Source organism: Chelonia mydas, chromosome 3 (genome assembly GCF_015237465.2).
Source record: "Chelonia mydas isolate rCheMyd1 chromosome 3, rCheMyd1.pri.v2, whole genome shotgun sequence".
In the NCBI taxonomy this organism is placed as follows: Eukaryota; Metazoa; Chordata; order Testudines; family Cheloniidae; genus Chelonia; species Chelonia mydas.
The window spans coordinates 93,238,193-93,265,130 of record NC_057851.1 but is presented as its reverse complement, the minus strand read 5'-3'; the positions used below and the strand labels follow the sequence as shown (position 1 = coordinate 93,265,130).

General features: G+C 42.7%; 1 protein-coding gene and 1 long non-coding RNA gene across 13 annotated transcripts; one reads left to right on the top strand and one right to left on the bottom strand.

The window, feature by feature from the left end:
* Positions 1-5: 5 nt before the first annotated feature.
* LOC114018609 lies at positions 6-9,277 on the top strand. 11 transcript variants are annotated; one of them, XR_006289583.1, is made up of 5 exons: positions 40-218; positions 1,198-1,274; positions 3,470-3,598; positions 4,816-4,918; positions 5,440-9,277. It is a non-coding gene; the product is annotated as an uncharacterized LOC114018609 (long non-coding RNA). The 11 variants fall into 11 exon arrangements; XR_006289581.1 differs by lacking the exon at positions 40-218 and adding an exon at positions 225-528; XR_006289582.1 differs by lacking the exon at positions 40-218 and adding an exon at positions 225-528 and having other exon boundaries at positions 4,813-4,918.
* Positions 9,278-11,246: 1,969 nt separating this feature from the next.
* On the bottom strand, positions 11,247-26,156 carry HINT3 (histidine triad nucleotide binding protein 3). 2 transcript variants are annotated; one of them, XM_037894733.2, is made up of 5 exons: positions 25,795-26,156; positions 23,372-23,489; positions 18,921-18,990; positions 17,613-17,739; positions 11,247-14,408 (listed from the first exon to the last, which is right to left on the bottom strand). In XM_037894733.2, exons 1-5 carry the CDS (start codon positions 25,939-25,941, stop codon positions 14,361-14,363), a joined length of 510 nt encoding a protein of 169 aa, XP_037750661.1. In that variant the 5' UTR covers positions 25,942-26,156; the 3' UTR covers positions 11,247-14,360. The 2 variants fall into 2 exon arrangements, with proteins under 2 accessions (XP_037750661.1, XP_037750662.1); XM_037894734.2 differs by lacking the exon at positions 25,795-26,156 and adding an exon at positions 25,368-25,548.
* Positions 26,157-26,938: the final 782 nt, after the last annotated feature.

Here is a 26,938-nt window from a genome sequence, read left to right as displayed (position 1 = left end):
GCCGCCGCGCCTCGGGGCGGGGCCGGGCGAGCGGGGGTCCCCGCTGTGGCCCGTTACGGGCTCTCGTCTGCGGCCGCCGGCCGGCGTCCCTACGGCGGCCAGAGGGGAAGAGCCGGCAGCGCCATAACGGAAATCTGACGGGAACCGGGGGAGCCCGAGCCCCGGCCCGTGACGCGACTCCTTTAAGCCAGCAGGGGGGGCCGCTGGGGCGGGGGCAGGTATTAACCCGGGAGCCACCCCCCAGCTGAGGTTGCTGGGGCGAGGGGAGGCGCCGTGGAGCGGGTCTGTAACGAGGGGGCCTGTTTGAACCTGAGCGCAGCCCCGTTGCGGGGAAATCCCTGACCGGGGGAGCTCCCAGGGGCGGGGCTGTGAGTCCAGTGCCCCGGGCAGGAGGAGGCCTGTGGAAAAGACTCTCCAGAGAGGCCAGGGGCTGATGTGGGGTCTGACACAGGTCGCTGGCTGGCTGGCTCGGGTGAAATTGGAAACCTCGGGAAGGAAGGGTTTGGGCCTGAAGGGCCAAAGGAGGTGGTAAGGACTCAGTTGAACCCAAGGAAGAGACATGTTACTGGTGCAGGGCCGCACTGTGCCAAGCCCTGGTATGGGACCTTGCCACCCGGTTGCTGCAGGACAGCGTTGGGAAAGGAGCTTCAGAAAAGAGATTTCAAAGTAGCAGCCATGTTAGTCTATATCCACAAAAAGAAAAGGAGGCCTTGTGGTACCTTAGAGACTAACAAATTTGAGCAGAAGTTTTCGTGAGCTACAGCTCACTTCATGGGATGTGAGATTGTTATTGTATTGTGGTAGCGTTGAGGAGCCCTAGTCATAGACCAGGACCCCAGTGCGCTAGGCACTGGACGAACAGAACAAGAAGATGGGCCATGCCCTAGGGAGCCTACAGTCTAAGACAAATTACGAAGCTAAGCTGCCTCTTTTATTCCTGGTTGGATGTCCAAGTAGCCCCTAAAGCTCCAATTGCACTTTTCAAAAAGATACGGGTTATGCCTAGTGCCCTGGCCAACAGCCTTCTCTCCCCATCTCAGGGAAGCTGGTTGTAATGTCCAAAATTATGTTTGAGCTCTTGCTGTTAAGCTCGCCTGTGTAGTTGTTTCACTACCACTATATATTGTTTTGTAAAATACTCTGTAATATATTGAATATGGAAGATGCTTTATACCTATATATTGTTCTCCACTCCAGTTCTGACCTGCCAAGAAAAACAAGGTCTGGGAATCAATTAGAAGCAAGATCGTTTTGGCAGCTTCTGTGGTCTATAGGTAATACTCTTGCAGTGCAGGAGACCTGATTTCCATTTCTGGTCCCAATTTCACATTCAGTAAAGTAATGTCTATCTCTCTTAAGCCCTGTGTACTCTAGGGAATTGTTACAAAAACTTCCCACCCATTTACCTAGCTTTCTCATTCTGGCCGCTGTTTTCAGCACTAGGTGGAAGGGACTGTCTTTAAATGCTTTGGGCAGCACTACTCACTTCAATGGTGTGACATACAAATGTTACAAAATAATACTACCTTAGAGGTTGGAAATGCTCTTGAGGGCAAGAGGCTTTCCCCTCTGAAGGGTAGGAGAACCTCATGTTGCTCACCATTGACCACTTGAGCTGACTAAGGAGTGACACAATCTAGATTAAAAAGAAAAGGAGTACTTGTGGCACCTTAGAGACTAACCAGTTTATTTGAGCATGAGCTTTCGTGAGCTACAGCTCACTTCATCGGATGCATAGCCATAGGCTTAGTGCTTAGGCTTAGGCTATGCATCCGATGAAGTGAGCTGTAGCTCACGAAAGCTCATGCTCAAATAAACTGGTTAGTCTCTAAGGTGCCACAAGTACTCCTTTTCTTTTTACGAATACAGACTAACACGGCTGTTACTCTGAAACAATCTAGATTCTATCTAGAAAGCATCAACTAGTTTCTGAGGGAGTTGCATCCGTTTTTCCACACCAAAGATGACAGTAGCTGTTGCATAGAGTTGTGAGGGTGGGAAGTGAATGGAGATGGAAAAAATGGAGAGATACTCAGGATTGTGACAGACATGAAGACCCAGTGGACAAAAAAGGCAGACTTTCTTTCTGTATTTTTCTTGAAGATTTGTTCTCTTTGTTTTGGGTTCCCCCTTCCAACATCTAGGTGTGATTACTGTATTTCCTTGCATCAGATGAAGTGAGCTGTAGCTCACAAAAGCTTATGCTCCAATAAATTTGTTAGTCTCTAAGATGCCACAAGTACTTCTTTTCTTTTTGTGAATACAGACTAACACGGCTGCTACTCCTGTAATTCCTTACTGGCTGGTGTCTCTGTTTTGCTGACTGAAAGGTTTAGCTTATCCAGATTTCACTAAGCCTTTTATTAGCACTAGACCAGCTCAATACTTAACTCATGTTTTCCAGCTTTTTGTTGTTGTCATATGATAGCTTTCCTTGTAGATCTTAAGATCTTGCTCATGACTTATAAGCACTCCATGGACTGCATTCTTTATATATTTGTGTTCAGAGGTTGGAAAGAGTTGCTGCTGGCTGATGCATTACACTAGAACTTCTGTGGTTACCTCATTGGTTTCTGCAGAATTTAAACTTTCACTTTAAAAATGTCTAGTCTTTGTAATCTCAAAGAAAATATTCCAAATTTGAACTGAGGCAGTACTATCTGTCTGAGTCTTCAGACAGAACAGCTTTGAGAGATGTCAGCTATAGCCCTTTGTCTTGATATCTTAATGCTGAAACCTAATTTTGACACATTTTTTTATCAATGTTGTTAACTGTTTCACTGCTAATGATTTCAGCAGAAACATCCAGCTAGTCTGGGGTTGTTGACAAAAGTTTGGGATTGCAGGAAGAGATTAGTGGAAGGTCACCACTTTTATTTTTCCAATCTGACCCATTTGAGCCTTTTTAGCCATTTAGTCTCTGTCTTGGCATCTTGTAAGTAGGAGTTATCTGTTCCACTGTTTAAAATTAACCTCTTTGAAGAGATGATTTTCTCTTCACATGCTTTCTCATCTATGGAGTATGTTGCCTTCTGTTGTCAGGAACTCTGAATACTTCACTGTATTCCAATCATACGGTTTTCTAAACAGGGGTTAAGAGAGTTAACAAACAATCAGTCTTGTTCGGGGAGGGGGCGGGGGGGAAGATTTAAAATTTTAAACTCCTCATGTAAATAGCACTGGATAAGCTTTTATATTTCTATTGTATTTTAAAATATGAACCAACTGCATGCACATGTGAACACAGATACACGTGTTGTTAGTATTATCTCATAAAATTTTGTTTTCACATTTTCAATATACTCGCCAAACAAAAGCACAAGCTGAGTCTCTGTAATGAATGTGCTACTCAGTTCTGCTTGTGACTGCACATCTAATAGCTATGGTTTATACAGAATGTTTGATCTTGAAAGAATCCAAACAATTTTAGATTGTATATTATATTTTATATATAACCATTTCCCCACAGTGCTATTGAAAAGTAGCTGTTTTGAGGATGGAATATGACAGCCATATTAGACCAACAACATTGCATAATTGATTTTAGGAGGGGAAATGAAGAACAATCCCTCATTTCAGCCTTTGGGGCGCATTTTAGGTAAGCAGTATGTAATTACCCAAATTGGAATTTGACCAGTACACTGGCGTTAACACCCCTTCTCCTGCAGCAGGTGTCATGGGATCTTATAATGATCACGAGTTTGAATGGGGGTGGGAGAAATCCTCAAAACACTTCTGATGAACAATGATTGAACTCATGCTGTTGTTTTTCTGAAATATATTTCATAACCATTGTGTTATGCATAATTCCAAAAACATTTATAGTAAAAACATTTTAGTGAAGTCATTCTTTTTGCACCCAGAAATACTTCATTATGAGCATAAATTGATTATAATTGATATTGAAGTTTACACATTACAATGCACTGGAGCAATTTGGGAATGCCATTCTTACTTATTATTAATGGAGTGTTTCTGTATCGGAGTTCGCTAGAAGCCGCACTGCAGTCCGTTCGTGGACAAATTGCCATGAAATTTTAACTTTTAAGTTATAGGAGAACATACAAAACATCCTCCCATGCATTGTTATCAAACTGATCGGGTTTGTGTTACTATAATTTAAAAACAGTAATTAATCCATTCACCCCAACCCCATCTGGGGGGAAAACACCTACAGCTTTTCTCTTGTATTATATGGACCTAGTATGTTAATTTTAACAGCTGAAGTGTAAGGCTGGTATAAAGAAAAGACTAATACAAACGGATCCATCTCTATAATTGGTACAACTACACATTATCTTTCTGTATATCAAATAATTATAGCTGCACAAGAGCTGGTTCCATGTATCTTATCCTTTTCTTTTAAGTGAAATCTAGGACAGCCCATGTATATCATTTCCCACATGCAACACTTTTGCCTGCAGTGCTGCAATGCACATTTTCCTTAGCAGCATCCATGACTTTGCTGTACAGCACAAGCATATTAAGGGAGTGCCATCTACTCTAGTCTTACATGCTTCAGTGTTAGCTGAAGTGCATAGCTGTAGATATCAAAATTTGTTGGGATTCCGTTTCCTTTTCAGCCTGTGTGACCACTGAAACCCCTCTTAATACACTGTGCATCAGTGTATGGCATATCACAGATGAGGGAAGAATGTTTCCTATAAAGAGTAACTAACATCAGCTCTGGGAATCTTCAAAGCATGGTTCGTGTGTCCACCTTAAGTGTATAAGTAGAAGAGAAAATCCCCACCCCTTAGCACTTATTGGTGGGCTGTTGCTTGATGACTGGTTTGTTTTGTTGTCTGTCAGCAGGCAGCTGCATTGAACCGGTCAACAAATATTGGAACAGATTATTTGGGTATGGTCTGTGCTACAAAGGGTGAACGCTTTATAAAAGGTGTAATTGCATGAAAAAGTAAGTAAATATTATACTGCATTTTTATTTCACAAAGGCTATACTGTATTGATCCCAAGCCTGCTGGGATATATGGTATTTCTGTCTGGAAACTGAAGGAAAAAAAGTTTTAATATGTTTAATTTATTGACCTACATTATTTCAGTGACTTCAGTTATTTAATTAGGTTTCTTCTATGTTCTTGATTGTTGTTGAGTTAGGAGCAGATATGACATGCCCAGATTTTTACTGTATTCTTTGGCCTAAGCCTCCAGCCCTAACTCAGGCAAAACTCCCATAGAAATCACCAGGACTTTTGCCCGAGTAAGGACCATTATTCTCAGTTCATGCAGTTGTACAATTGAAAGAAGTGAAGGTAGGGGGGCTTTGTGTGCTACATCTGCTACAAGATATGAATGGGTTTATGAGAAGATGAAAAGACCCAGAAACTATTATTTCATTTTTTTATTATATTTTATATAAGCACTGAAGGATCTTTAGATAAGAGCTGTATGAATGTAAAGTGCTATTTTCCTCCACAGCTGTGAGTGCATACAGGAAGCTGCTATTCCAGCAGTGTATTGCTTTGACTCCTGCTTGGATGCCACAAAACATTCTTGAGAGATGGAGGAAAACAAAGGGCAGAGTGCTGGAGCCACCAGAACCCAACTCACTGCTGTAGGTGACCTGAGGAGAAGCTGGCAGAGCTGGGCAGAAGATCACATTGATTATCAGAGACAAAATCCATTCAGCAATGATAGCAAGCCTGTGCATCCCCAGAGAGGAGATCCCATCTATGGAAGACCGCCTGAAGGGTCTAAAACAGAGCAAAGAGGGAAAGATGCTCACACACATGTGGGAAAGGAAGTGGAAGAGCTATGCTTGATCATGAGAAATATTGGTGAGAAAGGAGAAGATGGAAATGTAAGAGTGACATTCCGACAACTGTTTGAAACATATGTGACTATTTCCAATAAAGTAGTGGGGATCCTGCTGAGAGCAAGAAAATATGGGCTGGTTCAGTTTGAAGGTGAAATGCTTTGGCAAGGAAAAGATGACAATGTCATCATCACCTTACTTGAATAATACTGATGAATGTTTCCATTTAGGAAAATAAACCATCTAAGTGTCAGCTTGATAAAGGTTTATACAGCACAGGGGTGGAATGGAAAACCAATGAAGAGGATGAAAAATATTTTCATGGAATCCTAGAAGTTGGAGATAGAAATGATGTAATGGGTCAGCTAATCTATCCCTGTGCCCTTTTCCTCCACAGCTTGGACTTGTCTACTTCTAAGTGTCTCATACGAGAGGGCTTCTCTTACAGCTCTGCATAACTGAAGTTAAAATTACTACCAGTCTGCACTGGGTCTTGTAGCAGTGAGTTTAGAAATAAGCAGAGTAAAATCCATCACAGAATGTGGTATCTTGCTAATGAACCACAGTTAAATGCTTGGAGATGAATTAATAAACTTCAGTTTCATTAAAAAAAAAAAAAAAAAAAAGCTGTACCTATGGTACAACTTTATTTTCACATATTGAAATTGTAATAAAATACATGCAAATTAGCCTTAACTTCACCAGGTACTTGAAAAATTCAAAACCTACCAACTTAATGAAATACTCCTTATTTAAATATTCTGCAAGTCCAGCAAGAGCATTTGGTGATTTCACAAGTTATGTGTTCCACTTTATGTATTTTTTGGAAGCCAAATTTTTTTGATGTGGTGGAAAAATGTCTTTGCTATCTTTCCCACTATCCTTTTAAGTGTCTCTATGCTTCATTTATTTTCATTTTTTGTGTGTGTGTCTGTTCTGTTCTCCTCGAACTTACTTCTTTCCCAAGAGGTTTACAGGGCAGTCTCTTCTATGCCCTTTCCAGGAAACCTGGAAGTGCCCTTGTAAAGTGCCAAATTTTGTAAAGGGGATTCTATCTAGCCCGCCTCACAAGGAAGGCTGCCACATAACACAGGGCCTTGGAGGGCAGAAAATGTAAACTAGGCTAATGCTCATGGCACTGAATAAAGAGGATGATTCCCTTGAAACAAAATATAGCAATGTTGTGCAACTTTTGGAAGGAAGAGCCCTGGGGGAGAGGAGATGACAGACAGTAGAGTGCCAAATAGACAGCTAATTATGCAACACATAATCATATACCTCATTTGGCAGATGCTGAAAGACAGTGATTTAAATTCTATGCACGTTCAGAATTCTTCAAAAAAGGGAGAAAGAATGGTCTTGTGGTTAAAGAATGGGAGCTAATAGATACAGATTCTACTTTTGGTTCTGCTATGGAGTTCCTGGACTTTTTTACACTAGAAAAATTAGAATCTGTAATTCAAATTGATGCATCAGTACCACTGGAACCTGTAATATACTCAGGAGCCCTGTTTACACTACACTTTCCATCAATCCATTTTTGACACGGTAGATTCAACTTCTTGTGTGATATTGACCAAGTGTCTTAATGGGTCTGGTGCCTCAGCTTCTCCATCTGTTAAATGAAGACTATTCCCCTGCTTCAGAGGGATGTAGAGGATTAATTGAGTGCTCTGATAGACTCTGAAGGAACTTGATAAGTCCAAACCATTACCATGCTATTAGAGAGTCAAAAAATGTCAAAGCCTGTGAAAATTTTTAAAGGAAATGAAAATTTGTCAGAAAGCTTTCAAAATGGAAATTTTGAAACAAAACTTCATTTCAATTTGAGTTGATGTGAAGTTTGGTTTTCAATTTTCATTCCCCCTACCCTCTTCTCTTCTTTTACTACTGGAAGAGGAGAGAGAAAAAGAAAATTGAAAATTTTCAGTTGAAACAATTTCTTGTTTTGATGAAAATCAAACTTCAAACAATACAGAAAGCTTGAACATTTTCATATTTAAACAGCCATTGATCAAAACTTGTGCTTCTCATAGCTGTAATAGTGCATGTGTATTGTATGAAGATGGACACATAGTAGAATCAAGTTTTTTAAAATACATTTACAGCTAGCATGCTTAGTTTTAAATGCCATAATCCCATTGATTTCTCATTAAAGTAGTGGATTATTCCTCCTAGGAAGTGTTTTTTAGGTAGGACAAGCCCTGATGGGTGACCCGTGGTACAGATCAGCATTGTTGGGGAAAAGCAAGGAACCACTTAGAAGTGCTCCAGTGCTCCAGCCCCATTGGGATAGCATATAGAGGCCAGTTAAGCCCCAATGAAATGAGTCAGGAAAGGCTAGTCTTGTGGAGATAAAGCACAATTGGCTGGTCCTATCATACATAGGTTACTAGACAAAACTTAGTGAGACGGTCACCAGGGATTCTAAGTGCAATAAGATGTTTCCTGTTCACAAGTTATGCACACAAGTCCCTTAAAGACTAGTTGAAATCCTTCTGAGTGATAGTGGTGGATAGCTAAGCATGTAAGAATCACCATACTGGATCAGACCATAGCTCTGAGTTCACTAGCCTGCAGGGGTGTGCGCAAGGGTGGGCAAGCCCCCCCAATCAACTGAGGCACAGAACTCAGAGGCCAGGCCAGGGAGAGTAAGCTCCTGGGCTGGAGATGACAACTCCTCCAGCCTGAGGGCACAGAAAGTGCCCTGCCAGAAGTGGACACATTTTTATTCCCATACATGCTCCTGCTAGCTTGCTTTCAGCAATGGTTAATACCTTAAAAGACGCTTGAAAGAATGGGGTTGGCCAAGTTGTTCTCTAATATACAGTGAGTGAAAAATAAAATCCTGAGCTTGTCAGGAAAGCATTAAGTATAGTGGGTAGAGCATGAGACTGGGATGCAGACCTGGTGTCTAATCCCAGATCTGATATTCACTAGCTGTATGTATGATGCAGACCAAATACTTAATCTTTCTTGCCTTAGGTACCCCAGCATAGCATGGGATAACTCACCTTTGAAAAGCACTACATAACTGTACAGAATTCATTATGATCAGCTAAATTGATTACAACCACCACTGCCACTCATAAGAGAGCATGTGGAATACATTATAGTTTACCAGGAAAATTTTTACAATTTATTTTTATTGGGTTGGGTTCTGTTTTTTGATATTTTAAATTGCCACACATTCGGTAGCAAACCTTGTTTTTGATCATTTAAAATTCCTACTTTCGCTCTGCCAAATCACTTTCTTTTCTTCCTTCAAATCCCTCCTAAAAGATTCACTTTTTCTGGTTTCCCCACAAGTAGTGAATAACTTAACATAAGCTACCAAAAGAAAAACAAACAAACAAATATATTCCTTCATTTGTCTTCCAGTTGTGACCTGTCCACTCTGTGACTATTCAGCTGAGAGTGTAAGTTCTTTAGGACAGGCTTTATCTTGTGAAGCTTTGAGCACAGTGCCAGCAGTTTAATAAAGGTCATCATGCAACAGTTGAACATGTGAGCTGTTTTTCTTATGCAGCACCTTTTGTTAACACCAGTTTAAAATAACGTGGACAAAGTGTTGATCTATAATTAGCATGCTAGGCATACACCTCAAAATAACTTGAAGGATCATTGTCAACAAATTACATTAGTGGAAGTTTTTGTACTTCTGATGCTAAACAGCCCTGTCACTGAGATGTGTAAGAAAATATTTTCTTTTTACTTGGTGCTATCAAATGCATGGTGTTTAAACCGTATTACTGTTTAGTTGCTGGTACTTACTTTAGCATTAATCTCAAGATCTGCTCTCCGTGCGGGAAAAGGAAAATTTACATTGCAGCCTAAGGGTATGCCTAGACTGGAACTGGAATCTGTAAATTCCATCTTGAGAGGAGACAGCCATTCTAGCTATGATCAAGTTAACAGGCTAAAGCATATAGCCACAGCGGGATGAGGGGCTACTCCACCAACTACGATCCCAACAGAGACCCTAAGTGGGTACTCAGGCAGCTATCCCATCCCCCTCCCATTATACCTCCACTCTTTTTAGCACAGTAGCTCAGTCAGAGTAGCATCAGTATGTCACCTCCATAGGCGCTGACTATGTGGGTGCTTTAGGGCTGCTAAGCTGCCCGCCCCACCCAACCCCACCTCCTCCTCCTCCGCCTACCTCCCAGTGCTTGCTGCTGCCAAACAGCTGTAGGGGGAGAAGTGGGAACATGGTGTGTGTTCAGGGGAGGAGGTAGGACAGGGATTTGGGGAAGGGGTTGGAATGGGGGCAGTCACCTCAAGCTGGAATTTACACCTTCCAGCTCTAGTGTAAAGTATGCTCAGACACAGGCCCTGCAAGGTGTTGTTGCTGAATTGCTAGCAGAGCTTTTGATGTTCCTGAGTTTGTAACCCAAACGGTGGTTTTATTCCTCTTAGGACAAGGGCTAGGAAACCCCTTCATGCCCTAGGCCCGTGCAGGCATTAGTGGAACAATTAACATGAGGAAAGCTGCCTCAGCCTCCAGGGTCCATAAAGGAACAGTGGCTAAGGCAGGTGAGACCACTTTCTAGTCTTCTTTAGAGCATCCCCATGAGTAGAGGGAGCTAGAGTGGTGTTCATTTCTTAGGGCATAAGAGGAAGCCTTTATTTCAGTACTATTGAAGAGGGTGGGAGAAGAGAAGGAACAAGCCTGTCCCCTGTTTTACTGAAAATAAAACCCTTATAAATAGCCACAGTGAGCAGGAAGCTTTAAGAAATCAGGAGACTAAAGGGTTCTACCAAAGCTTTTTTTTAAATCTTAAATAAAAAAGTAAATTACTAACACTGACAGTGCCCCTTTCAAAAAGCAAACTTACTACTCCCAACAGGTCCACCAAGAACTTTGTCAGCCTCCAAAGGAAACAAAGTGAAAATCTACACTGAGAAGTACTTCTCCATGTCTACACTGGCAAGCTTACAGCAGCCCAGCTGTACTGATACAGCTGTGCAACTCAGATCACTCATGTAACCACATTATGCCAACAGCAGAGGGCTCTCCTGTTGACAGAAAACCATCTCAACGATTAGCAGTAGCTATGTCGGCGGAAAATGCTGTCCCACCCACATAGCGCTGTACACACAAGTGCTTATGCTGGCAAACTTATGTTGCTCAGGGTGTGTTTTTTCACAGCCCCAAGCGATAAAAATTTTGCTGACATAAATGCTAGTGTAAACATGGCCTAAGAAAAGCAATGTGAGGTTCTGTTTGTCTCAATTTCTGTAGCTCCATTTACAATTAAATGTTAAGTCAGCACCGTAAACAATCTAATCTCAGAATCAAGTTGGCTTCTTTCAATCTTGCACATCACAAAAAGGTTTTTGCAGGCTAAATTAAGCCCTCGTTACACCTTTACAACCCCATTGTGTCCAGTGACGTTTGCACACATGTAACTGGTTGGAATTTACAAAATTCCATTGATGCTCAAGATGTAATAAAATCTAACTCTTGATATGAGGTGTTGATCTTTCAGGGTTAAGGAGGTAAAAACTTAACTAAAATTGAATAGGTAATTCTAAATATACACAGCAGCTGGGTAAGGCTGTCCTGTTTATACATAGTCTCATATTAGAAGTACAGTTGGGCATACACTGTACACTAACAATTCCCAATTTAATTTTTCCTTGGGAAGAATGACAGTATTGGCAAGTGCATGTATAACAGTGTCTATTGCCACACACAAACCTGACTATGACTCGGCTATAAAGGATTAGTCTTTAGTTGTTGAAAAAGTCAGTCTTTGACCTTATTACCTACCAGAAATAGGGAGTAATTGCTAATTATGGTGTTCTTTGTGATGTAAATACCCATTCCTTATGAACTTGATTAAAACTAAAATTTTGTTTATAAGCACCACTGAACAGCTATTAAATGGCAATGTGATTTTTTTGTTGTTCTTTTGCCATTACCAGCCTAGTCTGAATTGGAACTAGTAACCCAGAAGTGAAAGGTTCTGTTTTCCATTAACAGTTTCCAGTACCATCTGTTCCACTGGACTTTCATTCTAAACACATACCATGACCCTGTCTACATTTTCTATACCAGAATTACGTTACTTTTCATTTTCACATTTTAGAGAAGTATGCAAATGTATTACACTTAAGAATAAAACAGTTAAATTCAACATTACCTCTTTGCAGCCACCTCTGACAGAATTATAAAACATTCAAAGAAGCCTAGGTTAACATTTCTGGTTTTTATTAAGCTTTTCCGTAATACTTTAGAACTGGCTCATAAAAATAGCTTGTAATGATGCAGATCACAGTTAAGTATAGTTACATAAATTAATTCACTACCACAATATTCATGAGCAGTACTTTATCACTGTTTTAAAAAAGAGGTTAATATATTGGCATCCTAATATTTTAATCAAGTTACGATGTGTGTGAGCTGATTCCCTAATTATTGCAAGGAATGAGTCAAAGTCTTCCTAGCACCATACTCCAAAGTACTGTAAGTTACATGCCAATCCCCCTTAACAAGAGGATCAAGACACTAACACCTCCATCCATATTTAGAGCTGGAGATGTGTTTCCCAGCTCGCGTAGATGTACCAGTGCTAGCTTTGATCAATCTAGCATGCTAAAAATAGCAGTGTAGCCAGAGTCACACAGGCAGCAGCAAGTGGCAGCATGGGCTAGCTGCCTTGAGTAGGTACCCGCCGGGTTTGGGTGGGATATAATCAAGGCAGCTAGCCCATGCCACAGCTCACACCTGCCCCGCCACCGTAAATTACATTGCTATTTTTAGCAAAGCTAGCACAGGTATGTCCAGGAACCACACCCTCAGCTCCAACTGCAGACACAGCGTAAGTGCAGTGTCTCAGAGAAAAGAGAGAAGTAAGCTCTTTATGGCAGGGAATCTTGTTCTTTGGTCAGCATATTCTTAACACTTCAAGTACTATATACACAAATAAACATTACAAAACACTGCATCACTAAGGCAACAGAATCCGTGGAAAGCACTTTAAGACTTCTCAGAGAGCCTGCAGGTGCAGTGGATAACCACCACCCTGGCTGTTAACATGTAGATGCTGAGGGCACTGGTTTCAATTAGGTTAATGCAAAATGGTTTGGTGGAAAACAAAAAACAAATAAATAAAAAACCAAGGGATAAAATTATTGTCCTGAAATTTTATCTTCTTTTCAAATGATCTGAATTAATTTGGTGCTCATAAAAATGAGGGAGCGACAGCACTGACTAGAGCCATATGTAGTGCAGACAGACACTCTGAACACCTCCTCATGCAACTCTTAACACCACATCACATGAATACTCCAGTTTTGGGCATTCCCTGAGTCCCAGATATGCCAAGACCTATCAGGTTATATAGTAGTTGTGTGTGGTGAGCTCAAAAACAACAAAACCCACCATCAGTGAACAATTTATCTTGTGACCTCTAAATATTTAGGAGTCAAATTTAGCCATCGCATAAGTAAATCAAAGTGACATTTAGTAGAACCACATGTTAGGGCTTGTCTACCCAGTGTGTTCGTCTGCACAAGAAGGATGTAAACTTTTAGTGCACACTAAGTACCCAGGTAGACCTCACTGGCATGCACTAAAAATTCCCTAGTGTGTTAATGTAGTGCTGTTTGAAACAGGACTACATTCTCACACACACACACACACACACACACACACACACACACACACACACGCAATCTTTTAGTACGTGCCAGCAGGATCCACACAGGCCAGTTATATGCAACAGAGTAATGCACACCCCGGTCTTCTAGTGCTGACTAACGCACTGTGTAGACAAGTCCTTAATCTAGGTTCTAGGTTAAATTTGATGCCCAGAGGCAAGTGTGTTAATTCAATCCATCCAAACTCTTTAATTTAACTATATGTTTTAAAAATCTTGTATTTAGAGAATATTCAAGACAAGTAACAATCTTAATCTAAATCCATCATATAAACATTCCTATACACATTTAAACTAAATTCTATGTTCTAAAGCATTATCATATTCTGGGCACAATATGTTATGTTTAGCACTTGCTACAGATCATCATCACGCAAGATAGCAATATATTAAAATGGTTTAGCACCAAAAAACAGTATTTATCTTTAGCACTGTACCTACTAAGAACTAGACATCACCAGCATGACTCATGCAAGTACTAAAGGAAACCTGTTCGTTTTAAACACTATTTCATTCCCCATTTTTTTTTTGTTAATATAAAAAGCTAGATTCCACTTTTAAGCATTCAACTTGGTACAGTGTACATGCTATTAACAGTTACTGTTGAAAATTTGCCCAGTTTTAATACATTCAAACCATGACTGTTTATAATGTATTTTACTAGAACTAGTGTTTTATATATTACTCTATTTTCCATTCAAATATTTTGCATCTATTATCGGTAAACTTGAGTACACATACACTGAGCATTAGGTAGACAATCAAAAAAGTTCTTGCTCTGAAGGAACAGGCAATCAACTCAATCTTTTCCTTTTTTTAAAACTTCACAAATAGTTACACCAAACTGTATAATTTTAATCAGAGTTCAAAGAACAAAATCTAAATTGATTTGTGATCCAAGACTAGGTAAGGTGCTTTCAACTGGCAGTATTTTCAGTCTGCAGTCGTTCAATCAGCTGTTCAGCCTGCAGGAAAAAAGGAAGAAATATATTAACCCTATGACCAATGGAGCTCCAGTTTAACAACTGGTCTCTCATAAATCCAAAATATCCCACTGAAAGCAACACATTTAGTTTAGTGTGGATATGTACCGGATACGTTAAGCAGAACAGTTTGTGCTCCTTACTTCACATAGCCAGGGTGTATACCAGAAGTTACATCTGCTTGAGCAACAGATTCACTAGTTTTCTCCCTCCACCACTGGAGGAAGAGTAGGTCAGCAGAAGAAGGAGAAAGTTTTGAGACAATTGGGATGACAGCTGGTCAAGCATGGGTCACCCAGGCAGGGTGTTTTGGGAACCTAAGAGGAGAAGTATGCTTGGAAACAGCCAAGTTCTGAAAGCTGGGGCACAAGTAGCTGGTACTGCTGTGGACTTCATACTCAGACACCTAGCCAAGCAAAGGTAGGGCAGCCTACGGGTGACTCATCAACATGGAAGGACAATGTGGAGGGGCCCCCCCAAGTGAGACATAATGTGGAACTAACTAGAGGATTTGTAGGGATACCCAAATTCCTTTAGCAGAGGAATGGACTAAACTGGGACACACTAGGTATTAGGCATGAGGAGCCCTAAGCCTCTTTTAGATGGCCCCTAAGGGTACAATACACCGAGGGTATTTCTCACCTTCTCTGCCAGTCCTATTAAGTTATCCTTTCCATTTGAAAATGTGTCTGAGGTCTTACTAGGACCCACTAGGTACTGGAACCTAAAAATGCAAGCAGCTTAAGTGCTTCAACCCTTGCCTTCAAGTTGTTAATATACTTGCTAACTGTTATGGGACACCAGACCTCTAGCATGTTACAAAGCTCACCTAGTGACGACAATTAAACAAGGTTAAATGGCCTTACAGTTCATTTGCTCTTAAAGTTAGGTAATTGAATTTTGAGTTCTACAATTTAATATAATTCTGAATCTTGATTTCCATTCTTTCCAAATCAAGTGTCATATTTAAGCCATATTACAATAAAGAAAAATTCAAGTACATTTTCCATTTTTTGTTATTTGTATTTATCTTTATGTCATTTCAGAAAATAAAAAATTTTATTTTATATATTATATATATAAATAAGGGGCCCTCTCTTGGCTTTTTATTCACCTTTACAGATCCCATGTCCCAGCAATACTCCCTTAAGCCAATGGCAAGGCAGGGATTTTTCTACAACTTATGTGGAGGGTCTGTCTCACTTAACAGGATAATGCTGCTGTACTAAAAGTGTACGTTTTTCTGTTTATTCAGCACAGCTGCAGCCCAGTAGCCTTCCCCACCCTGCCCTGACAGCATGCCTCAACCCTAAAAGATAACTTCAAGATTAGTGAATTATTCAGTCTCCATGCCAATTCTGCTCTTAGCCCCTCTCAGTGGAGAGCTGGCACTATTTGGTATTTCTGCTGCAACAAAAAAATGTTTTTTTGTGAAGTGGACATTTGGGAACGGGACTGAGACCAGCAAAACAGCACATAAACTATTGAACAGCAGCTATCAAATGGCAGTAACTTTTCACTCAAGCTGGATTGAACTGGTGAAATGCTATGCATCCTATTAACAATCTTAGGCTACCTTCTGCTCACAAGTATTTTTGTTGTTTCCAAGTTTTAGTGTATTTGCATTTTTAATATAGGCCATATATTGCGTCTAAACTACACAATAGTATGCACTACTCATATTTTACCACCATATTTTTCTTAAAAAGGAAAACGCTGTAAAAGGTAAAAGTAAAGCACACTGAGTTTTATCTTAACATTTGCTAAAGGAAGGTATAAGTAATCCTGAATTAAAAATTATACAAAAGTGTCTCTCTCAAAATATCTATGTTAAAACTACTGTTTGAACAGTTAAAGATTTTTGCATTGTATTATACATTTCAAACTAGAACCTTGCAACCCTTCCTCTGCAGCACAGGGCAAGGGGCACTTGCAGGTTAAACTAGAGTAAATGGTGGATTCTCTGGAACTTGAAGTCTTTGAATTATGACTTGAGGACTTCAGTAACTCACCCAAAGGCTATGGGCCTATTATAGAGGGGGGGCAAACTATGGCCTGCGGGCCACATCCAGCCCACAGGACCCTTTCCACTGGCCCCCAAGCTCCTGCCAGAGAGTGGGGTCAGGACAGGCTTGCAGAGGAGCCAGCCCAACTCCCTGGCAGCGCAGTGAGCAAGGCGGAGGCTAGTCCCTGGCCCCTCCCCTTCTGCTCTCCTCCCTCCCAGTCACAGTTCCCTCAGCAGGCAGCATGCCTATAGCACCACCAGACCTGGTGCTCCAGGGCGGCACAGTCATAGGGGACGGGTGTCCTGGGGGGGATGGTCAGGGGGCAGAGAGCAGGAGTGTTTGGATAGGATGCGGGAGTCCTGGGGGGCAGTCAGGGGTGGGGAGCAGGGGGGGGTGGATGGGGGTGGGGATTCCAGGGGGCTAGATAGGGGGCAGGGGCCAGGCCACACCTAGCTGTTTGGGGAGGCATAGCATCCCCCAGTCTTCCTATCCGGCCCTCCATACAATTTCTGTATCCAATGTGGCCCTAGGGCCAAAAAGTTTGCCCACCCCTGGTCTATTACAGGAGTGAGTGGATGAGGTTCTGAGACCTACAACATGCAGATCAGAGGTTTACAATGATCCCTTATGGCCTTAAACTCTATGAGTTTAACCCAACACGAACCTGGTTTGACCCGACTACAAGTGTCAGGTTAGATCTGAAAACAGTCCAAACATCTCAGGCTTGGGTTGAGTAGGCTCTAATCTCCTCCTCCGACCCTGCGGTCAGTGCACCAACAGCTGCATACTGCCCACTGACACCTTGCTGTGTATGAGGAGGAGTGGGAAGTTCTACGACTTGTTGGTACACTCACTCCACAGCACAGCAATTGTCTTCACTACACCAGAGATGGATTGCAGGTGTGGGGAGAAAAAGCAGCACTCACCAGACTGAGCCCCCAGGATGTGGGGTGACAATAATTCAGGTTCAGGGGGAAGTGTTGGATTCAAGTTGGGCTTGGTCTGAAAACAACTCAACCCTCTGAGGCTGGGGTAGGGTTTAGGTTGGCTATGGGGCCCATTGGATTTGGATCAGGCTTTAAAATTAGGCCTGAGCAGATCACTATTTCAAATCATTTGAAAGCTTTCACATTTTATGCTTGCAACTGGAAACCTACCAAATCAACTGCGCTGCACTTACTGTGATAAACCAATAGGAATTGGTTCTGTATATCATCCTAGACAAGAATCCCAGATGACTGGCTGGGGCCAGGACATGAAGATGTAAGTGGGATATTGAGCAGAATGGAGGCCAGTGGAATCCCATCCTTGAGAAGAGTGGGGGAGGGGAAAAAACATCAGCTGCATTAATTCAGACATAGGCGAGAACATCTTAAAACTATGTCAAGGGCTGATTGTACTGAACTGTAGCTTTTTGTCTGGAGTACCAGAATTACTTCACAGATCTAGCAGCAAACAAATATTTATGTTACCAAACAATTTTAATTTTCACCACTTTCCTCCTCCCCCCAAAATCATAAAATTGAAATGACAGAAGCTACAATAAAAGTTAAGGGGTATTTTTATTCGTTTAAGTCAAGGGCTCATACAGTAACATTAATACCCCTTCCTTCACTCAGGCTGTCAAGATAACATCTCAATGTAGGGGCTTATTTCTCACTTAATATTGGCATTTAAATATATTTTCCTATTTTGGGCGGGGGGGGTGGGGGGGGAGAGAAAAAAAAAAGATTTTAACATACTACCAAAAATGCACCACAGCTAGCAGTGAAATCAGCAATAAGCTGTCTCCCAAATGAAAAGGTGCCCTCCAACTTCTTCAGCCACAAAAATATGTCCCTATCCATTCTGGGAAACATGGTTCAACCCCACATTATTTAAATATGGTTTTAAAGCATTTAAGTATAAGATGATTTGAAACATGCTTTTGCTTGCTAGCATGGCAGGGGTTGAACTCATTTCAAACAAATTCTTAAACAGCATTTGAGACTCAGCTCAACTACATTCAAACTCATCTCAAACAGAGGCCCAGGGTTCCAGATGGACAGGGCCAGTAAGTTCATCTCTACTTTGGACTCCAAAGCATGCTACTGGCACCTGGTCAGGGCAGCCTTTTGAATAGTTTGTTTAAAGTTTTCCCAAGGCCTGGTCATAGACAAACTTCAAACTGCAACACTATTTTGTTACATTCAACATTTTCTAGAAGACAAACAGGAAACTAGTTTCATATAGAATCATGCTACATTTTACCAAATAGTCAAATCAAATTAACTCTGCACTAGAAATGTATCAGTGGAAGAATAGTTTATAGGTCCCATGTGTGCGCATTCTACCAGAGAACTCCTGCTGTATTTCAAATCCTAATCAACTTCGAGGCCATTTCTCTCAGACAATTAAAGATGCTGCCCTTGCTACCATTATCAGACAAGTACTATTATCAGAAAAGGTCAATAGTGTATTAGACATATCCAGAAAGCAAGTTATATACCTTATATCATTCAAGTCAGTAAAATTATTTCGCTGAAGGATGTTCTTTCCAGCTTCCATCATTTTCTCCACTAGGTAGAAAAAGAAGTTAAAGTGAATATGAACTCTAAATGTAGTGCACTAAAATGCCTCTAAATAACGAATAGGAGTACTTGTGGCACCTTAGAGACTAAAATTTATTTGAGCATAAGCTTTCGTGGGCTACAGCTCATTTCATCAGAAGCATAGAATGGAACATATAGTAGGAAGATATATATACAGAGAACATGAAAAGGTGGAAGTTGCCACACCAACTCTAAGAAGCTAATTACTTAAGATGAGCTATTATCAGCAGGAGAAAAAAAAAAAAAAAACTTTTGTAGTGATAATCAAGATGGCCCATTTCACACAGTTGACAAGAAGGTGTGAGGATACTTAACATGGGGAAAGAGATTCAATTTGTGTAATGATCCAGCCACTCCAAGTCTCTATTCAACCCCAAGTTAATGGTATCTAGTTTGCAAATTAATTCCAGTTCAGCAGTTTGTCGTTGGAGTCTGTTTTTGAAGCTTTTCTGTTGCAAAATTGCCACCTTTAAGTCTGTTCCTGAGTGACCAGAGGGGTTGAAGTGTTCTCCTACTGGTTTTTGAATGTTATGATTCCTGATGTCAGATGTGTCCATTTATTCTTTTGCATAGAGACTGTCCAGTTTGGCCAATGTACATGGCAGAGGGGCATTGCGGGCACACGATGGCATATATCACATTGGTAGACGTGCAGGTGAATGAGCCCCTGATGGCGTGGCTGATGCGATTAGGTCCTATGATGGTGTCACTTAAATAGATATGTGGACAGAGTAGGCATCGGGCTTTGTTGCAAGGATAAGTTCCTGGGTTGGTGTTTTTGTTGTGTGGCGCGTGGTTGCTGGTGAGTATTTGCTTCAGGTTGGGGGCCTGCCTGTAAGCGAGGACGCTTCCTTAGTTCTCGTCTCCTAATGCCCCTACTTTACTTGCACTACATTGATGACATCTTCATTATCTGGACCCATGGAAAAGAAGCCCTTGAGGAAATCCACCATGATTTCAACAATTTCCATCCCACCATCAACCTCAGCCTGGACCAATCCACACAAGCGGTCCATTTCCTGGATGCTACTGTGCTAATAAGCGATGGTCACATAAACACCACCCTATACCAGAAACCTACTGACCATTATACTTGCCTACATGCCTTCAGCTTCCATCCAGACCACACCAGACAACCCACTGTCTACAGCCAAGCTCTAAGATACAACCGCATTTGCTCCAATCACTCAGACAAACACCTACAAGATCTCTATCAAGCATTCTTAAAACTACAGTACCCACCTGGTTGAAGTGAAAAAACAGACTGACAGAGCCAGAAGAGTACCCAGAAGTTACCTACTACAGGACAGGCCCAACAAAGAAAATAACAGAACGCCACTGGCCGTCACCTTCAGCCTCCAACTAAAACCTCTCCAGTGCATCATCAGAGATCTACAGCCTATCCTGAAAGATGATCCCTCACTCTCACAGATCTTGGGAGACAGACCAGTCCTCGCTTACAGGCAGGCCCCCAACCTGAAGCAAATACTCATCAGCAACCACACGCCACACAACAAAAACACCAACCCAGGAACTTATCCTTGCAACAAAGCCCGATGCCTACTCTGTCCACATATCTATTTAAGTGGCACCATCATAGGACCTAATCACATCAGCCACGCCATCAGGGGCTCATTCACCTGCACATCTACCAATGTGATATATGCCATCGTGTGCCCGCAGTGCCCCTCTGCCATGTACATTGGCCAAACTGGACAGTCTATGAAAAAGAATAAATGGACACACATCTGACATCAGGAATCATAACACTTCACCCTCTCTGATCACTCAGGAACAGACTTAAAGGTGGCAATTTTGCTACAGAAAAGCTTCAAAAACAGACTCCAACAAGAAACTGCTGAACTTGAAGTAATTTGCAAATTAGATACCATTACCTTGGGGTTGAATAGAGACTGGGAGTGGCTGGGTCATTACACAAATTGAATCTCTTTCCCCATGTTAAGTATCCTCACACTTTCTTGTCAACTGTGCGAAATGGGCCATCTTGATTATCACTACAAAAGTTTTTTTTTCTCCTGCTGATAATAGCTCATCTTAAGTAATTAGCCTCTTACAGTTGGTGTGGCAACTTCCATCTTTCATGTTCTGTGTGTGTGTGTGTACGTACATCACATCACATAACTTCCACCTATATTTTGGCACCATTTTTGGCAAGGCCAAAGATTTATCTTCACGCCTAAAACCTCCAAGCCAATGCTGAGGAATATTAGTGGGTCAGAATTAGTGGGAAGTTTGTTCTGTTGCCCTCAGTGATGTATCTGCAGGACTTTAATCTCTAGGATTTAGCATTTTTCTGCAGCAGGCAGTACAAAGGCATTTTTAATCACTGTGTTAACTAATCCTGTACTAAACAGGGTTACTTATGGTGGTAGTAAAAATGGCAGCTGCCACTGCTGGCAAGCCTACACTAGTACTCCGAGCTGCACTGGTGTTAGTGAAACAGTAAGAGATGTTAAGAAAAAATGCCAGAATAGACAAGGACTAGGACTGTTAATCCAGAATCTTTCAGATTCATTTTTAAAATTCTTGAGTTTAAACTTTTTTGAAGTTTAACTAGGTTGAATGAGAGACTCGGGACAAAAATTAACGTTCATGTTAACAAGGATAAACATTTCATAGCCTCTCTCTCTCTGATGCTTAACACACACAGCTAATCAGAACATTTCTTGCAGACTAAGGCAATCATGGAGCGTGGCCAGGTTTTTTTAAACTACAAAACCTTTGACATTTTATGAATGCTATAAGTTGATTTAAAAAAAACAAAAAACAAGCTAATCTGTTCTCACTGAAACTGCACCTACCTTTAGAAACTGCATTATCTTTCCATCATCAGTAATAAACAATATCCCAATTTAGCACAGGTAGTAAAGATAGTAATAAAATACCTTTCACATACATATTTCTTCTCTCCAGTCTCCAAAGGAAAAAAAAAGTTTTATGAAAATCACTAACAGATTCTCAACCAATTTAAACTACATCTGCAACTTCAGACAAGAAGAAATAGCTATATTCTTGGATCTTAGGGCTTGTATACACAGGCAAATTGACTGACATAGCTACAGTAGAATTATTAACCCAAAACAGAGTGTCCACACAAAGGAGTTATACCAGCATAGCCACAGCTATAGCAGAATAGTTCTAATTATTCTGCTATGTCAGTCAAATTCCCTGTGTAAACACACCCTAATAAACTACTAACCAGTAATCCTCTGATACTAGAATGGAGGAAAACCAGTGATCTCTTAATAAAAAAGAAAACAAAAAAATGACTTTTTAAATTTAAATCAGCCTTTGTATTTAATTATTTTAATAAACCTTTTAAAATTACATTTGAACTTTGACAACCTATGTCAAGGCCTTGACCTAAATTTAACATAATCTGTTAAAATAATGTAAATAAATATTCAAGCAGTGCATGTTTACTAGCAAGTTTTAAAGAAAAATCAAACCACTGAACTGGTGGAATACACTCGCTAACCACTTGAAGCAGGATTTGAAGATGTTCTAAACCAGCTTTTGACAGCATTTGCCTCCTCTGCTGGTGCAGAGAGACTATTTTCTACATTTCAGTTTATTCAGTTTGTTCAATTCAAGGACTAGTTCATTCAAAGTTGAGAAACCAATCAGAAGCTGAAAGAAGCAGGAAATCATGTTTTCTTCCAATCTATGAATAAAAACAAGGTGTGAAAAGACACTAGTTCTAAAATACTGAAGGACATGGTGACCAGTACCAATCAGTTCAATACACTAACTATAATCTGTCTTTTGTTTAAGAAATCAATTTTAAATACAAAATTTGTTGTAATAGGCTTTTTTTTTTTTTTTAAATGCAGCACAGTTAAGGTAGTTTTATTTAACTAAAACAACTTTAAAATATTGTTTGTGCATTTTTATTAAATTTCAATTTCCTTCCAAATACAGTTTGAAAAATCAGAAGTAAAATGTATCATCTAGTAAACAAGAAGTGAATCATTCACTATTTCTAACATTAAAAAAAATGTAATTATTGAGAATCTGAATAAATGTGTGATGTCATAAATTGACTAAATGTATAGATATAGTGTATCCTTCTGGTTAGCATGAAGTACCAAATCATACCAACTTTTCTTTAGGAAAAGAACTCCCAAAAGTACACCTGTAAAACTAGATTTAAATCAATTACTTAAAATCAAGGCTTCCTGTTTGATTTAAATCAGATTTTAATCATGACTTAAATCAGCAATCTACCCTGACACAGTTAGCCACAAAATAAACAATGCTCAAAACTACAATGCAATTGACAATATACTGCAGCATGCATCTCTACAGGAATAAACAATGATCTTACCTAGTGGAATGTGCTCTTTCTTTAGAGTCTTGCAGTTTCCCATATGCTCTATCGGCACTACTAGATAATGGTGTGGGGCCCCAGGTCTGATATCTCTAAAACAGACTAGACCTTCAGACTAATGGAACAATACCAACATATTAATCTATTATTAAAATTAACACATTAGAAAACAGCAGATAACATAAAATCACTTTTACTGGAACTGAAATGGCGTTCAAACAGTGGAACACTCTATGGTTATTCAAAACACATTATAGCAGGGGAAGGCAACCTATGGCACGTGTGCCAAAGGAGGCGTGCAAGCTGATTTTCAGTGGCACTCACACTGCCCGGGTCCTGGGGGCTCCGCATTTTAATTTAATTTTAAATGAGGCTTTTTAAACATTTTAAAAACCTTATTTATTTTAATATATAACTAAACTATTGTTTTATGTAAAGACTTATAGAAAGACCTTCTAAAAGCATTTAAAATGTATTACTGGCACGTGAAACCTTAAATTAGAGTGAATAAATGAAGACTCGGCACACCACCTCTGAAAAGCTGCTGACCCCTGCATTATAGTTCTACTATAAATTGTAGCATTAGCTTCACAAGTATTTCTCAGAGGATACGTCTACACCAATGGTTCTCAAAGCTGGTCCACCGCTTGTTCAGGGAAAGCCCCAGGCGCGCGGGGCTGGTTTGTTTACCTGCTGCTTCCGCAGGTTTGGCCGATTGCGGCTCCCATTGGCCACGGTTCGCTGCTCCAGGCCAATGGGGGCTGCAGGAAGCAGCGTGGGCAGAGGGATGTGCCAGCCCACAATTGGCCTTACCTGTGGCCTGGCCAGCCAGGGGCTTCCCCTGAACAAGTGGCGGACAGGCTTTGAGAACCATTGGTCTACACTACCCACTGGATCAGCGGGTAGTGATCGATCTATCAAGGATCGATTTATCGTATCTAGTGTAGGTCCCCTATCTCTCTGTTGAGAACTCCTGTACTTCACCGTGGCGAGATGCGGAAGTGGAGTCGACGGGGGAGCAGCAGCAGGTCGACTCCACATCGTGAGGCCATGAGGTAAGTCGACCTAAGATACGCAACTTCAGCTACGAGAATAGCGTAGCTGAAGTTGACATATCTTAGGCTGATCCCCCCCAGTGTAGACAAGGCCTCAGTGATGTACATTGGAATTAGTCCACAAAAAGCAATAATGCCTGCAAATAGTTACATCAGTCACTCCCCATCCAGGCCTCCCCAATGTTCTGATGCTCTCCTACTGGAAGGATACCGCCCAGAATAGTGAGAAATTTTGAGTGCCTGCCTTTCTGATGAACATTTCACTAATACTTCCATCATATTAGTGGAGGAGGTCTTCCAGCTTTTTAGCCATGCCGGCCCCAAACACACAGGGAACTCTGTACAGGCAGACCCCTATGTTTACATAGAGCCCCCGCCATGCAGATTCAGGGCTTAAACTTGTGAATTATTGTATTATCCAGGACCACCAAATTTAATCTACTTTAATGATTATGGATAAAACTAAGAACCTGTCATTTACTTACATTTGGAAATTAAAATTTCCCTACAGATTAAGTGAAGTGATAAAGAATAAGCCAGGCATATTTTAATTCAAATACACATTTTTAGCTACTTATACCGCCCCAAACCTCAGAGTTAAGATTGAAAAAAGTTTAGTTCTACCCTCATGCTCTACTGTTGGACCCCACCCATCCCACTTTCTGGGCAAGGCAGAATGATTTAAATTAAAGCAGTTTAAATCTTGTTCCAAGCAGCAAGCCACTCACAAGAGGCAGATGAAGAGATCCCCTGAACAGACTAGTTATATAGAAAAAAACAGTAGATTGGGTGAATTACAGACCATTTAACTAGAACTACCGAGATTTGGACAATCCCAACACTGGCTCTGCAGCACAGGCTGCACCCGTCCCTATTTGCTCGTCACTGTTCAATAATGGGAACGGAACATAACCTATGGAAGTCGTGAATCACCGCACCTTTCGCGGTGTTTTTGCGAAGTCGAGTCGGGGGCACCCCTGCACTGCCCTTGGGAGGCCCTGGGCTCGGTTTCCCAGACCCATGAGACAATTCTTCTCTCAACTGCAGGATCAGCAACTGCGGCCGCTCCTCCCACGGGCCAGCGAAAGAGGCAGACACCAGACACCCCGCCCCCGGCACTAGCCAGGCCTCTCCCACCCCGCCCCCCGCGCTCAGCCTGCCCGCCGGTCCCTGCGCCGCTCGCGCCCGAGCCCCGCGCTGCCACGGGCGGCTCTGCAGGACGATACCCGGGCGCCCCGGCTGAGACCCGGCTCCTCACAACGCTTCCGGGGCCGGCAGGGGCGAGGCGCGCGGGGGGCGCGGCGGCAGGGCTCAGAGGGGCCGGCAGGGAACGGTTGGTGCCCGCCGGTGCCCGCCTCCCCTCACCTCGCAGGGCAGCAGCGCGGTGCCCGGCTCCTCCCGGCGGCCGATCCTGCAGAAGACGCACTTGGCGTCGTAGCCGCCGCCGCCAACAGGGCCCGGGTCCGCGGGGGGCTGCGCAGCCTCCGGGGCGGCTCTATCCTCCCCAGCCATCGCTCAGTGATGCTACTACGACCGCCTCCCTCCGCCCGCTTCCCGGAGCCCGGCGCCCGGCGCAGCCGCCGTGTCGACTACTACCGCGCCCCCTGCCGGCCTGAGGGAGATTCAACCGCCCCTCCCGCGCCCCGAAACTATACAGCAGGGGGCGGGGACACGTGACTCTAGGCGTGCTCGTGAGCAGGCGGGGCAGCGGGCGCGCGACGCTAACGGCACTGAGGACTCCAGGCGCACGCGCCTTAAGCGGCTCGGGTCGTCGCTCTCTCTCTCTCTCTCTCTCTGCGGGGGCGGGGCTGTGGGATCTCTGGGCTCCGCCGGCGGCCATGGCCGTTCCGCTCCAGCCGGGGGCGCTGGCTCCCCTGGGTACCCCAGCCAGGCTCAACCCGGCCCGCGAGGGGAGGGGCGAGCGAAGGTGGGGGTGGAGGCGAGACACTGACAAGGAGACCTGTGGAGGGGGGCGGGGCGCGCAGCGCTTGGGGGGCGGGGCGGAGCCGAGGGGGCGTCGTCCCGCGCAGCTCCCCACGCCGGGGGCGGGCGAGAGCAGAGTGTGGGGGAGCAGGGAGCGAGGCGCCGGGACCGGGGTTGGGGTCCCGGGTAAACCCCCCAAGGCTGTTGGGTGCGTTGCGTCAGGACCGGATTAAATTTTTGTGCCCCTCCTACCCCCCCAGGGAATGATTGTAAAAGGGTCTGGGGGCAAAAGCACAGTGGGGCGGGAGCGAGGGTTGGTCCCTGGAGCAAGGGGGGGCCGGGGTAAGCTGCAAGCGCCGCAGGGCTGGGGAGGGGGTAAACAGCCCCGCCCCCGGCCCCTGCCCACATCGAGCGGGTACGGACCTGGTTCTAGCCCGGTCTCTTCCCCTCTCTGCAGCGAGCTGCCCCTCCTCCCGCAGCAGCAGGACCGGTTCTCTCCCAGCCCTCGGGGGTGGGTGTTGGGAGTGGGAGGAGCGGAGCTAATGGGGTTACTCCGATAACCGGATTTTAACCAGACTTTTTGTTT

What these genes read in the sequence shown, in the direction of transcription:
- HINT3 (XM_037894733.2), bottom strand. Translation starts at nt 25,941, where the DNA reads ATGGCTGGGGAGGATAGAGCCGCCCCGGAGGCTGCGCAGCCCCCCGCG. An exon ending in CCGCGCTGCTGCCCTGCGAG is followed by an intron (nt 23,490 to 25,794) that starts GTGAGGGGAGGC and finishes TTGTTCCATTAG; the next exon opens with TCTGAAGGTCTAGTCTGTTT. An exon ending in ACTGACTTGAATGATATAAG is followed by an intron (nt 17,740 to 18,920) that starts GTATATAACTTG and finishes ACTCTTCTCAAG; the next exon opens with GATGGGATTCCACTGGCCTC.